Source organism: Phodopus roborovskii, unplaced genomic scaffold, assembly GCF_943737965.1.
Source record: "Phodopus roborovskii unplaced genomic scaffold, PHOROB, whole genome shotgun sequence".
Taxonomy (NCBI): domain Eukaryota; kingdom Metazoa; phylum Chordata; class Mammalia; order Rodentia; family Cricetidae; genus Phodopus; species Phodopus roborovskii.
This window is the reverse complement of record NW_026126571.1, coordinates 19,106,327-19,121,534: the sequence shown is the minus strand read 5'-3', so window position 1 is coordinate 19,121,534 and position 15,208 is coordinate 19,106,327. Positions and strand designations below refer to the sequence as shown.

Sequence of the window (15,208 nt, the reverse complement as noted above, 5' to 3'; positions counted from 1 at the left end):
CCTCATTGAGAATTCTCTTTTTAGTTCTGTACCCCACTTTTTAATTGGATTATTTGGTGTTTTAGTGACTAGCTTCTTGAGTTCTTTGTATATTTTGGAAGTCAATCCTCTGTCAGATGTGGGGTTGGTAAATATCTTCTTCCATTCCATGGGCTGCTGTTTTGTCTTGTTGACTGTGTCCTTTGCCTTACAGAAGCTTCTCAGTTTTAGGAGGTCCCATTTATTAGTTGTTGATCTCAGTGTCTGTGCTACTGGTGTTATATTCAGGAAAAAGTCTCCAGTACCAATTCTATCAAGGGTACCTTCCACTTTCTCTTCTAAGAGGTTCAGTATGGCTGGATCTATGTTGAGGTCTTTGATCCATTTGGACTTAAGTTTTGTGCATGGTGATAGATGTGGATATATCTGCAATCTTGTACATGCTAACATCCATTTGTTGAAGATGCTTTCTTTCTTCCATTGTAAAGTTTTAGCTGCTTTGTCAAAAATCAGGTGTTCATAGGTGTGTGGGTTAATATCAGGGTTCTTAGTTTGATTGCATTGGTCTACCTGTCTATTTCTGTGACAATACCAAGCTGTTTTCAGGATTATAGAGCTTGATGTCAAGGATGGTGATGCCTCCAGAAGATCCTTTATTGTTTTGGCTATCCTGGGTTTTTCATTTTTTCATATAAAGATGAGTATTGTTCTTTCAAGGTCTGTGAAGAATTGTACTAGGATTTTGATGGGTATTTCATTGAATCTGTAGATAGCTTTTGGTAAGGTTGCCATTTTTAATATGTTGATTCTACTTATCCAAGAACATGGGAGAACTTTCCATTTTCTGGTATCTTCTTTAATTTCTTTCTTTAAAGAATGAAGTTCTTGTTATACAGTAATTTCCACTGTTTGGTTAGAGTTACTCCAAGATATTTTACCTTGTTTGTGGCTATTGTGAAGTAGGATGTTTCTCTGATTTCTTTCTCAGTCCATTTATCTTATGTATATCATAGGGGCTACTGATTTTTTTTTTTTTAGTTAATCTTGTATCTGCCACTTTGGTGTAGGAGTTCCTGGAAGAGTTTTTTGGGTCACTTATGTAAACTATCATATCATCTGCAAATAGTGAAAGTTTGATTCTTCTTTCCAGTTTGCATTCCCTTGACCTCCTTTTGTTTGCTTATTGCTCTAGCTAGTACTTCAAGTACAATATAGTACAATATTGAATAGATATAGAGAGAGTGGGCAGCCTTGTCTTGTTCCTGATTTTAGAGGAATCATATTGTGTTTCTCTCCATTTACTTTGATAATGGCTGTTGGTTTGCTGTATACTGCTTTTATTATGTTTAGATATGTTCCTTTTATCCCTGATCTCTCCAATACTTTTATAAGGAAGAGGAAGGGATGTTGGATTTTATCAAAGGCTTTTTCTGCAACTAGTGAGAATATCATGTGGTTTTCTTTTTCCAATTTGTTTATATGGTAGATTATATTGATGGATTTTCATATGTTGAACCATCCCTGCATCCCTGGGATGAAGCCTACTTGATCATGGTCAATGATGTTTCTGATGGTTCTTGGATTTGATTCGCCATTTATTGAGTGTTTTTGAATCAATGTTCATGAGGGATATTGTTCTGTAGTTCTCTATCTTTGTTGTGTCTTTGTGAGGTTTGCTACCAAGGTAATTGTAGCCTCATAAAAGAGTTTGGCAATGACCCTTCTGCTTCTATTGTATGGAACACTTTGAGGATTATTGATATTATTTATTCTTTGAATTTCTGGAAGAATTCTGCACCAAAACTATGTAGCCCTGAGATATTTTTTTTTGTTTGGAGACTTATGATGACTGCTTCCTATACATTAGAATTATAGGTCTATTTAACTTGCTTGTCTGTTCTTGATTTAATTTTTGTAAGTCATATCTACCCAGAAAATTGACAATTTCCTTTAAATTTTTGAATTTTGTGGAGTACAGGTTTTCAACATTGACCTGAAGATTTTTTCAGTATCTGTTGTTATGGCCCCCTTGTCATTTCTGATTTTGTTAATTTGAATGTTCTTTTGCTTAGTTTAATAAATGTTTGTCTGTCTTCTTGATTTTCTCAAAAAAAAAAAAAAAACTCTTTCTCTCATTGATTCTTTAAATTTTTTAATAGTTTCTACTTTATTGATTTCAGCCCTCAATTTGATTATTTCCTGGCATCTACTCCTCCTCAGGGTGAGTTTGCTTCTTTTTGTTTTAGAGATTTCAGGTGTGCTGTTAATTCTCTAGTGTGACTATTTCCCAGTTTTTTTCATGTGGGCACTTAGTACTATGAAATTTCCTCTTTGTACTGCTTTCAAAGTGTCCCACAAGTTTGGGTATGGTGTGTCTTCATTTTCATTGAATTGTAGGAAGTCTTTAATTTCTTTCTTTATTTCTTCCTTGACCCAGGTATGCCATAATTGTGCATTGTTCACTTTCCATGAGTTTGTAGGGTTTTTGTAATTTGTATTGTTTGTGAATTCCAACTTTAAACCATGGTGGTCAGATAAGATACAGGGGATTATTCCAGTTTTTTTGATTCTGTTGAGGTTTGCTTTGTTGCCGAGTATGCGGTTGATTTTAGAGTTGAGAAGAAGGTATATTCTTTTGTGTTTGGATGGAATGTTCTATAGATGTCTGTTAAACCCAACTGAGTCATAACTTCTGTTAGTTCCTTTTTTCTTTGTTAAATTTCTGTCTGATGGTCCTGTCTAGTAGTGAGAGTGGGGTGTTGAAGTCTCCCACTATAAGTGTGTGAGGTTTTACGAGTGATTTGAGTTTCACTAATGTTTCTTTTACAAGTCTGGATATCTTTGTATTTGGGGCATAAATATTCAAGAATTGAAGCTTCATCTTGATGGATTTTTTCTGTGATGAATATGAAATGACCTTCTTCATCTTTTTTGATTTATTTTAGTTCGAAGCCTAATTTGTTATTAGGATTGTTATACCAGCTTGTTTCTTGGGTCCATTTGATTCGATTTTTTTTCCCCAACAATTTACTTTGAGGAAACATCTGTCTTTGAAGTTGAGGCAGATTTCTTGTATCCAGCAGAAGATTTGATTCTGTCTTTATGCCCATTCTGTTAGCCTGTGTCTCTTTATAGGCAAGTTAAGACCATCAGTATAGAGGGATATTGATGACCATTGATTTTTTTAATTCTAGTTTGTTTTGGGTTTGTTGTTGTTAGTGGTATTGTGTGTGGATATTCCCCTTTTTTTCTTTTGGCTTTTGGCAAAGTGGGATTATCTATTGCCTATGTCTTTGGGAGTGAATTTAACTTCCTTGGGCTGGAGTTTTCCTTCCAGAACTTTCTGTAGGGCTGGATTCGTGGATATGTTTTGTCATGTAATATCTTGTTCTTTCCATTTATAGTGATTGAAAACTTTGCTGGGTATATTAGTCTGGGCTGGCTTCTGTGGTCTTTCAGTGTTGGTAGAATATCAATGCAGGACCTTCTGGCCTTCAGAGTTTCCATGGAGAAGTCAGGTGTAATTCTGGCAAGTCTGCCCTTATATGATGCTTGGCCTTTTTTCCTTTGCTACTCTTAATATTCTTTCTTCATTCCTTATGTTTGGTGTTTTGATTAATATGTGGCAAGGGGAATTTTTTGTGGTCTATTCAGTGTGGTCTGTAAGCTTCTTGTACTTTTGTTGGTATATCTTTCTTTAGTTTGGGAACATTTTTCTTCTATGATTTTATTGAATATTCTTCTGCACCTTTGAGATGTGTTTCTTTACATTCTTCTGTACTTATTCTTAGGTTTGGCCTTTTTATTGTGTTCCAAATTTCCAGGATATTTTGTGTTTGTGATTTGTTGGACTTAAGATTTTCTTTGGTTGATGAATCTATTTCTCCTTGTGTATCTTTAAAGCCTGAGATTCTCTCTTCCATCTCTTGTATTCTGATGGCTATGCTTGCATCTGTAGTTCCTGATGCCTTACACAGCTTTTCTATTCCCAGCGTTCCCTCAGACTGTGTTTTTAAATTGTCTTTATTTCAGCTTTCAAGCCTTGAACTGTTTGAATTGTTTCCTTCACTTGTTTGATTTCTTTTTTCTGGCTTTCTTTAAGAGATTTGTTTATTTTTTGAAGTTTTTGTTTGTCCTTTCTTCCATTTCTTGAATTTTTTGTTTGTTTTTTTTTTCCATTTAAGTGATTTTCTCATTTCCTCTTTGAGGGTCTTTATCATCTTCATAAATTTGTTTTTAAGGTCATTTCTACTGCTTCATCTGTGTTGGGATGCTCAGGTCTTGTTGGTGTAGAGTCCTGGTGTCACATTGGCCTTTCTGTTGTTGAATGTGTTTTTATGTTGTTGTCATCTTCCTATCCTTTCTTCCAATGAGGAAAGGTGGATTTTCTTCCTCTCTGATCCTGTGATTGGTATGGGGGTGCAAGCGTCTATTCTGGTGGTTGTAAGCAGGTCCAATATTCAGATGGCTTTCCTTGTGAGTGCAGGAGGGTCTGAGACACTCCCTCTCCTAGTGGACAGAGATGGGACTAGAACTGCAATGACTCTGGATTGCTTGGTATGCTGGGGAAGGCCCACCTGTGCTCAGGCCCCAGGCCAGGAGACCCCCAAGGAGGACAAGCAGGAGGCAGGACCACTGCTATTGCTTTAATCAATAATAAAGGTGGTAATTCATTTCTTAACTTTGCTACACTTGACTGTGTGGTCATGGAATCATGGCAAAGTTTCCATGCCTTCCATTGAAGAAAAAGAATCGGGCCTAGACTGGAAGGCTATTGAAAGCACTATATGATACCAAAGAATGATAGAGCTTGGCACCTACTGAATATTTCATCCATGGCTACCTGCCTTTGGCCTTACCATTCCATCTATGATCTTGACAGAGCAGCCCTAGATGCTATTGCTACTGTGAAAATAGCTCCAGAATGGTGCTTCATACCTGTACCCCTTTATCCAGCAAACTTTAACCACTCTTCAAAATCCGAATGTCTCCTTGCCATGAAACCATTGCTAAATGTCCTCTTTGGTGCTGACACCACACTCCCCACACTGAATGTCACTACTTCTCACACCCTTTAGCATTTGGTGCACTGTATCTTGTTCATTGTAGAGACTGTGCCAGGTAACTGTAATGGACATTGGAATCCCTTCCCACAAAGACTCACTTGGACATGGGAAACCTTGCTCACACATGGATGACAGTTATATTTACTTCTGTCTTTTCTTTGTAATTTCAGCTTCTTTGCATGAACAAGGAATGGTTCAAATGACCGTGAAAGACTACATGAGGTAGGTAGTAGAGTCAGTCACTCCACTCTGAAATTTTTCATCGATAGCAATTAATGAAGTAGAAACAAGGATAATTTCTTCTCAACAATTTCATAGTTTTTAGGATCTCATGATATGTCACTGTTTTAGCCACTATGATTGAAACATTTATGATAGTCTTTGCAGAATTAGAGATGCCTTAAATATCATAAAGTAAGTATAGGGTTACATCAACAAATGTTGACCTTATATGGAACTCAATTATAATACTTGCATAAATGCATTCTACTACAATACATCCATTTATAGAAGGTGTACGCATGTTTTTGTTTATCTAATGATGTTGCCGGCCATACTATCTACTGACTATCTGGATGATGATGGGAAGCATTGTGTCCCTAAGGAAAGAGAGAATAGTATGCTCTCATGTGCAGTTGTGTGACACTGAACATGAATACCCACCATACACATAGTGAACAGAAACCTTAGATGGGGTTCAGACCTGTGCTTTGCAAACCCATCAGATGATTGTAAGGCATAGGCTAGTTTTTAAAATGCTGGGACCCTGAGACAGGGAACTGCTTCTTGCTCTTGGGTCATTTTTGTAATTCCTGAATTATTCCAGTGCTGAGGAGCACACACTCCCCAGTTTTTCCTCCATTAGGTAATTCGTTGTTTTGTTATAAAGCAATTGCATATTTATAAGGCACCAAGAAAATTTCACAGGGAGCTCAAAGAGGAGATTAAGACAAGCTCATGCCCACACGGATGGATCAAAACAGCAAGTGTTATAGGTTCTTCTGGATCTAAGGCCAGTGCTGCTTCTAGGTTGCTCAACCGAACATTGCAAAATAGATGTAGTCCTTAAATTCAAAAAGAAAACTGAAATTCAAAGAGATGAGGTATGGCAGTATGCCTCTCTGATGCTGTGGGGGAAAAAAAACACTGATCAAAAGGAACTTGAAGGAGGAAAGTGTTTATCTGGTTTACAGATTACAGTTCTTCACTGAGGGAAGCCAGGGCAGAAACTCAAGGCAGGAACCCAGAGTCAGGGACTCAAACAGAGACCACAGAGGAGTGTGACTTGCTCAGCTACCTTCCTTTACAGCCCAGGACCACCTACCTATGGATGGGTCCATCCATATTAGACTGGGCTTTCCTCTACCAAGAAAATGCCCTACAGATATTCCCACAGGCCATTTTGGTGGAGGAAATTCCCAATCATGGCTCTTTTCGCAGGTCTCTCTAAATTGTGTATCAAGTTTAAAACAAACAGACAAAACAAAACAACAACAAAACCAAAAACAAACAAAAAACCTAAACAGTGCACAAGGCAAAACATAAAAGGATATATTTTTCCCTTTCCTCAATCTCTATGGTCATTTAAAACTAGAATTCTTATTATTCAGGAACATGTTCTTTCTTGTCTTTAATTTAAAGAAACAATTAAACTGGGAGGCAGGGTCCAGATGTTCTTATTCAGTGTGGACATGACTAAAACAAATTTAACAACTCAAGTTTAGTAACCTCGTCTCTTTGGGAACATTGACATCTGCAGAGTGTTGTTTGATAAATTTTAATTGTATGTCAATTCTCTAATATGATCCATGATATACCTGAGCTACATAAAAACAGAATCATATTATAATACAGTTCAATTTTCCTTAGAAATGCTTTGAAATGTTTTATAACACAGGAGTACCAGATATGGTGATTCTCATTATTTTGTGTAGTAAAGGAATTCATCACTATTGCATATGGTTGGCCAAAGGAGCTCTGGGGACACGGGTTAGAGACTATTAGCCATGAAGTATGAGATCCTTCTTCATTGTGAGAAATTACATGGAATACCTCCAGTGGTTGTTTGCTGCATGCCTTTCATCACATAATATTAACTTCTTCCCTCGAGTTGGAGCCTAGCAAAGCTGTGTTTCCGAAAGGTCCCCCAATGATTTGCCATCTGTCAAGAGTGAGACATTCTATCACCTTTATAATAAGCACTTGCAGGCACCTAACACTTAAATTCTCACACCTTCTATAATAGTGCTTGGAAAGGAGGAGTACCCCTCTGCTGCAAGCATTGCCTCCCTCCAAGGCATGGCCACTGTGGGCTTATTGGAAACAAGAGGAAACACAAATGCTTGCTCTGGAATTCAAATCCTCTCAAGGACCCCCTGGGAGAATCTAAGTTAATGTGACTCATCTTTGATCCCCTTATTCTAGATCTCTGCACCAGATTTCAGAGACACCTACCCTGTCAAGAGGGACAAGTTTCAACTCTTGCTATTCCACCACAGGTGTACCACAAAGGTATGTGAATTCCTGGCACTTTCATCCAGATAAATGATTCTGGTCAACAGTTGGCTTCATGAAATTATAAATCTGCACTTGAGAGATATTGGTTGAATTAATGGATAAGAGGGTAAACAAAGAATTTCCAAACCTGATTTTCAAGAACATATCAAAAGAGACAATGAAATTGGAAAGGAGGTTAAGTATGTACCACTAGGAAATATCCAACAAATGGTTAGACCATACACTTGGTGGAATTTTGCTCATTGACAAAATAAGGATGATATATGCAGATGCAGCTCTGCCTGTTAGAACTATCGCTGGGTCAGATTTTAAGGGAAACTTGCAAGCTGAAAAAAGATAAAGAGACCACATTATTATTGACAAGTCAGGCAGAAAATTTACAAATGTGTATACACCCAGAGAAAAAGATATGGAGAGAACTATAGACTTAGTGGGAAGGGGGTAAGAACTAAGGACAAAGATTTAAATGCAATATTTTAACTTACAAAAGGTGAATTGATTCTACTTATTTCTTTTGCAAATCAATATGTTACTAGTTAATGATTTTTTTTTTTGAGGCAGGGTTTCTCTGTGGCCTTGGAGGCTACCCTGAAACTACCTCTTCTTGTAGACCAGGTTGGCCTCGAACTCACAGAGATCTGACTGCCTCTGCTTCCCAATTGACAGAACTAAAGGCGTGTGCCACCACTGCCCGACGACATTTTCATAATCATTCAATAATATGTTCAATGACAAATCAATCAATAAGAATATTGGTGGCGATGACAGTATACACTTTGGAAGTCAATTTTTGCTAACTTTGTGTCATAGGTACCTAGGCTCAGAACTTACAACATCACAGATATTCAATAAAGATTAGTAAAAATGGACTGAATAAAGATTTATATAGTGGTATTAATAGATAATGAATTGAAATTTCTTGTGGAATTTAGGATTCTCTCCAAACTCATTTCTCATTTGAACCGTCTTTACATCAATTTGTTCATGGCATACAATCAACTGATTGTCACTGCAGCTTTCCAGATCATTTTAATGATTAAGGTATCCCAGCCAAGCCATTTAGACCCCTCAATGAGGGTCCTAGCCTGCTTTTCCTCCAATGGTTGGCTCAGAAGCAAATCAACAAATCTGAAAGTGACATCAGAAATTGTGAACATGATACTGATGCTATTAGTGAAGAGGGCCTGCTCATGAGCCTGAAGCTCTGGGGAGAACATCATTTACAGTGTCTCAAATAAGCTTATGAAAGCAGCATGGGAAGTAAAGCAAAAAGAAACCTTGATGACAAAGCAAGAAAACCTGCTGAACCCTTATGAGATATTCTAGTTCCCAATGAGTCCATGACATTTGAAAGTTCAAACACAAGAACTTTTTGAGTGAGAAGTGAGTTGGTGTACATCAAATTCCTAGATAATTGATTCTTAGTTTCTGTCCCTTTGCAGACTAGAATATTTTGACAAAAGGATTTCTAGTTCTTAAGACAAACAAGACAAAAATACAAACAAACAAGCAAACAAACACCAGAACATATTCTAATCCTACCTAGGGACTTGAAAGCATTACTTGGAAACATCCTATAGTGTGTATTCATAAATTTCATTGACAGATTTGTGCAGCTGAGGAGGCCACAGACTAATGCATGATTTTAATATATGCTTCTCTTATTGGTTGACAAATAAATTCCGATTGGCCATTAGCCAGGCAGAAAGTATAGGCAGGGCTACCAGACTAGGAGAATCTTGGGAAGAGGAAAGGCAGAGAAGCAGTCTCCATAGGGAGATGCCATGAGTTGCCAGAGCATTATGGGTAAGCCACAGCCTTGTGGCAATACATATTTTAATAAAAATAGGTGAATAATTAAGAGACAACTAGCCAAGAAGAACACTGAGCCATCGACCAAACCATTTATAATTAATATAAGCCTCAATGTATTTATTTGGGGACTAAACGGCTGTGGGACCAGGAAGGACAAAAAACTCTATCTACAGATGGATGCTTTAGAAAATATTCTTCCATTCTGTTTTCTTTTTCTTTCTATTTTGTCATCAGTTATTGTTTCAAGGTGATTGTCAGTGCATTGGCTATAACTTCCAATTCATAGTTTTCCTGCCCTGTCTCCAATCTAACACTTGCCCAGTGGGGAAGGAAAGCCAGATGGGAAAACTCATGGATTTATTTGTAAAACCCAGACAAGTGTCCCTGGGTGGGATGTCTCTTCAGTGAGCTGGGTGGCCTCTAGTGAACTTACCACCTGTTTGTCTGTTCAAGATCCTCTTCCAGTAAAATTTGGGAAGACTGGGTGGGTAGGAAAAAATGGCTTATGGATAAATGGTCTCTCATAAATAAAGACATTCTTATGTTTTATCTCAGCATTCCTGAATGGCTGGAATTTTGGGAAAAAGATCCAGTGGAGATTCTCTTGGATCTAGGGTTTGGTACAGATGAGCCAGATATCTGCACACAAATCCCAGACAGATTCTTTGGTTGCAGCTCCGCAGCCAGAGGAATCAACATCCATGTTTTCCTTGAAGCACAGAAACAGAGGATGGACTTGGAGAACCCTGATTTGTATGGTAAGTAGAAGCCTGCCTCATTGTGTCTCAGTCTCGGTCTCTGGCACCTAATACTGGGAAAGACCACAGTATTTGACAGGATATGATACCAGTTGTATGTGATACTGTTCAAAACACTTAAAACAGAAAAGATTGACCTTTTGATCTGTCTTTATGTCTGCCATGGTTTGGTATGTATATTTAGAAGGAAGACTGATTTTCTCCAGTGTCACTGAAGGATTTGCCCTGCCCTTACTACAATCTGGAGCATCACTAGTTGTAATGACAGGGAAAAGATATGAATGGGAAAGTATACTCAACATATATCTTCTCAGATGTCATTGGCCAAACAAGTCACAAACTCTAAGGTAGTGGAACGTGTAATCCTATGCAAGCCCAAAGGTGAAATAATCTCACGGGCACTCTAGTATCGACTCTAGCCACACCCCCAGGACAGATCAGCCTGCTTATCATGACACCTTAACTGAAACCTTCTCCTTCACTAAAGGCTGCTTAGACTAGTACTGCCTATGCCTTTAGATGAAGGTGGTAGCTACTCATCTCTCATATCTGGTCAAAGTGTGTGTTAACTATACTTAGTTCTTATAGATAGTGTGTGTACTTGCCATGTGGTCAGTGTTCAGCCTGTGGTCAGTGGAATAATGGTCACTAAGGTTTCTCAGCAGAACCTCTTGGAGAACTGGCACATAAGCAAATACATTAGGAGAAAGAAACCTTGTAGCTAAACAATTTATTTACCACCAGGTAGATGGACAGTCTTCAGGCTCCTAGCGGTAAGCTAGATTACATGCTCAAACTCATTTAAATCTGGAACCCCTCTTGGATCAGCATGGAGCAGTTCCATGGAACACATGACAGAGTTTGAGAAAATTTAGATGGGAAAAATAGCAAAACTCTAATTCTGATGTAAGTCAATGAAGAGAAACTATTTTCTCAATTATTGGAAAAAGAGAGTTCTCTTGGATTTCTCAGTTTAGTTTCTCCTCCTCCTTTCCACCTCCCTCTCTCTTTCTCTCTCTCCCTCTGTTCATCCAACACCCACCCCATCCTCTCTCTGTGTGTGTGTGTGTGTGTGTGTGTGTATGAAATAGTTCTCAAAATCTCAGCAATAAAGTTTTTTTTAAGAGTATGTAATCCCGAAGGTGTTTTGATATAATCATTTTACTTCTAAAAGGAGTTGCTATGGTTACCCTCCTTCCAGAAATGGCAGTTCTTTGATCAATTTTCTGTTTCTATAAAATATCCAGACTCAATGATATTTATAGATATTTGTGTAGTGTTTTATATAATCTATAAGGTAAGCATTTCACAAATGAAATCAAAACATTGGTTTTAGAGGAGCCAAGGCTGGGCCTTTGGTGCTGGTAGGAATGGATATCTGACTTTTATTTCTCCTGCATAACCCAAGTGCACTTCTTGTTCAATAAAACTAAGGAAGTCAAATGTAAAATAAGCAAGATGTAAGTTGGTTGGCTGCTCAAGACAGAATTGAAAAGAATGCCTCATTCAAATTTGATGCAGAGGATTCAAACCCAGGGCAAGAATCTGTTATTTAACTGGTCCCCAGGCTGACACAAAACATTCACACATGCTACATTCAGTTATTCTCTGACTTGACTGAATTGATTGAATTGGTAGTTTTTTGTCTTAGTCTAGGTACAAAAATTTGTTATGAGATGGATAAAATGCAATTATAAAAACAACTGTGTCCCCAAGCTCATCAAAGAGATGGTAGTTTATTCAAGCACAACAAAAGGGAAGAATGCAATCAGAATTATCTGGAAACACCCAAAACCCAAGAATTTTTCTAAAGGTCTTGAAAGAATTTCTCTGCCCTCTGTGAAAAATCCACCAGGTCTTTAGAAGCAGTAGGATGACTGGCTGATAGTTTCTCCTTTCAGATGAAAAACAAACAAACAAATGAACAAAATATGCTCAGGGAAGGTTCAGTGCATTGCTGTGGTGGTCCAGACAATAGAACGGAGGACAGCATCTGTGATGGTTTATTTTCATTGTCAACTTGCCTGGATTATTCAAGCACATCTCCAGTGTGCTGTGGCAGAATTCAGAGAGAGGATTAACTAAAGGCTTTCTGGGAACATGTTCAGTCCCATTTCATAGGCAGGAGCCCATCATGGAATAAAGGGAGAAGGAGAATTCCCAGCAGAACAGGCACCCCGTCCTATGCACCTAGCCCAGCTGTTCCCCTTTACCATGCCCACCTGGCCATTGTGAGCTGAAAGTATGATCAGCATAAGTAATTATTTTAAGTTTTCCCTCTGAGGTATTTGGCCACATCTTTAAAAGATGTCCAAATAATGCAGAAAATTGGTAGAGAAGTGAGGGTCGACTTTATTTGGCAATGTTGCTGGAAGTGGTTTGTAAGAGATGTTGAGGGAAGGTAAAAGTACGTAGTATTAAGAAGCCCCAGAATGATATTATAAACAGCAGTAATGGGTTATTGTAGAGGGAGTTCAAAAGACCAAAGTGCTGACAGAAGGCAAACGGTGAGGATGTACCTTGTGAGGACTAAGACGTATTCCCCTCTGAGAACCAGGAACAGACTGGAGGCCATTCCTGTGATATTATGGCAAAACTTTTATACACTTTGTTCCAAGGGATTTGAAGAGAGGCTAAACTTACCAATGATGATCTAATTAGTATGGTAGATGAAATTTCAAAGCAGAACAATATGATGCTACAGTGTGGTTATTGTTATTTGCTTCCAGCAAAATTTATAACAAAGGCAGAGCAAAATGTTAATGCGGGGGGCTTTTGAAAAGTTAGTTTGCCCAGAGAAAACATGGAAAGGTAGGGTGGAGATCATGACCACTCAATCAAACTAAAACTGTTAGAAGAAACAAGTACTTTACATCAAAATAATAGAAAATACATATTAAAGACATCTTAAACTCACAGCTGAGGAGATGCTTGGTGGGTAAAATACTTGCTAGGCAAGTGTGTTGACTAGAGGTTGGATCACCAAAACCCATGGGAAAAAAAAAAAAAAAAAAAAAAAAACAAAACCTGGGTGTGCTGGGGAAATACCTTAGTGGTTAAAATGTTTGTCATGTAAATGTCTTATAGGCATAACTGTCTATAATTCCAGCCTCAGAAAGCAGAAATATGATGTCTTGCAGCAAGCTGGGTAGCTAAACAAGCCCAAACAGTGAGTTCCAGGTTTAAAAAAAGACCCTATACCAATGCATTAGAGAGGAAGTGGTCAAGAAACTGATGTGCACATGAACCTGTATGCACCTACATACCCACACACATGAGAACATGCATATAAAAAAGAATATGCAAACACAAGCAAAAGATATAAATGAATGTTTTGAGGTCTCATTAATCACAGGCTTATTGGAAGTGTTTGAATTAATTTTAAAGAGTAGGAGAAGAGTTTAGGGGTACCATGCTCACACAAAACTACTTAGGAAAGTCATCTGGGCTTAGATGGCTTTTGTCATAGTTCTAGGGGTCTAGCTGCAGCATGAGATCACAGTAGACCTAGTCTTTATCAATATGATGCTGTTTGTTTGTTTGTTTTGAGACCAGGTCTCACTATGTAGTTGTAGCTGTTCTGGAACTCACTATGTAGATCAAGCTGATCTCAAATGCACAGAGATCTACCTGCCTCTGCCTCAGAAGTGCTATAATTAAAGGTGTGCACCATTCCCAGCTTGTGATGCTGGTTTGTAAGCATGAGTATGTAAAAATCAAAGGATTGTGATGCTTTCATCCATATTTCAAAGTAAAGCCTGGGCTGTCAGGCAGTTTGAAGTTATGTTCTCCTCATGGAGTTCCTGAGAGGGCAGTATGTGTATGTAGTTATGAGAGGAAAGCCAAAGACAGAAAAGAGATTCCCAGAGGTTAGAGATCCCAGGAATACGGAACATCTGCCATGGAAAGCCACAGCCAATGAGCATAGCCAGACCTAGAGAGGAGCCACATAGGCTGGAGATAATAAGGCCAAAGCAGTCCACTGGGGTTCACAGAATGCAAATCTGTGCCCTGATGGTAGACATGGAGCCACAGGATTTAATGATTGTCTTTGGCTTCAGACTTGTTTTGGTCCCATTCCTCTCTTCTAGGATTCCACCTCTCAGTTCAGAAAGGGGAATATTTGTTCCAGTCAGTGATGTTTCAGATCACCAAATTTTGATCTTACAGTCTCACTCTTCAGAGGAGATTTGAACTTGTATTTTTGAGCTGCCCACACAATTAAGAGTATGGAAACTCTTGGAACTGAACTGATGCATTTTTACATGAGTCATTCATGAGTCTTTTGAAGGTCAGAAGTGTAATGCTATAATTTAATGGGAGGTGTTTTGGGTGTCAGGCTAACAAGGGATGGACTTGTGGCTGTTAACTTTGATTGCTAATTTAACTATATTGAGAAACAAGAACTTAGTAAAGCACACTTCTGGGTATGTCTGTATGCTTCCAGAGAGGATTAACTATGAAAGTGGTGGGGAGACTATGCTGAATGTGTGTAGCACCATCCCACAGTCTTGGTGCTTAAATAGAATACAGAGAGTAAAATAACGTCCGGATATTTGTTTATACTCATAATGATTGTTATTCTCAGTTTTCAATAGAGAAACCTTGCTTTCTAGAGAATGGTAGTGAATACAGAAAGAATCTTGGCTGCACGGGGTACTGAGAATAAGTGCTCATCCCTGAATAAAACACTTATAACATTTTCTCTGAAGCTCATGGGATATTATCCAAAAGAGTATGGAAATAGAATAAGAGCGGGAAAATGGTGAGAGGGGCTGCAAAATGCCATCTTTTGAACAATGCAGGGTCATTGTTTGTAACTGTTAAAGATGCCTGCCCTGGCTGGGTCTGCATGAGAATGGGCCCATGAGCACTCAGGTGTGGATGGAAGAGAGAATGAAAGGCCCTACTCTTCACTAACTATTTGCTATTGATACATTCAGGAAGAGGGGAAGTGAACACTTTCAGCAGCATACCCACTGGTGACTCCTCCAGGCTCCCTTCCAATTCTCACTTACATAGCCCTAGTTAATCTAAGCAACCCAAGGATTAAAAATCTTGGTAAAGTGGCTG

The 15,208-nt window shown here is 38.4% G+C and overlaps 1 protein-coding gene across 1 annotated transcript in view; it reads left to right on the top strand.

Annotated features, from left to right (window-relative positions):
• The window catches only part of Itprid1 (ITPR interacting domain containing 1), a 103,143-nt gene that overhangs the window by 17,373 nt on the left and 70,562 nt on the right, over positions 1-15,208 (top strand). The window contains 3 exon segments of the mRNA XM_051203095.1: positions 5,216-5,267; positions 7,470-7,556; positions 9,933-10,135. Coding sequence (XP_051059052.1) covers positions 5,216-5,267; positions 7,470-7,556; positions 9,933-10,135 — 342 coding nt within the window.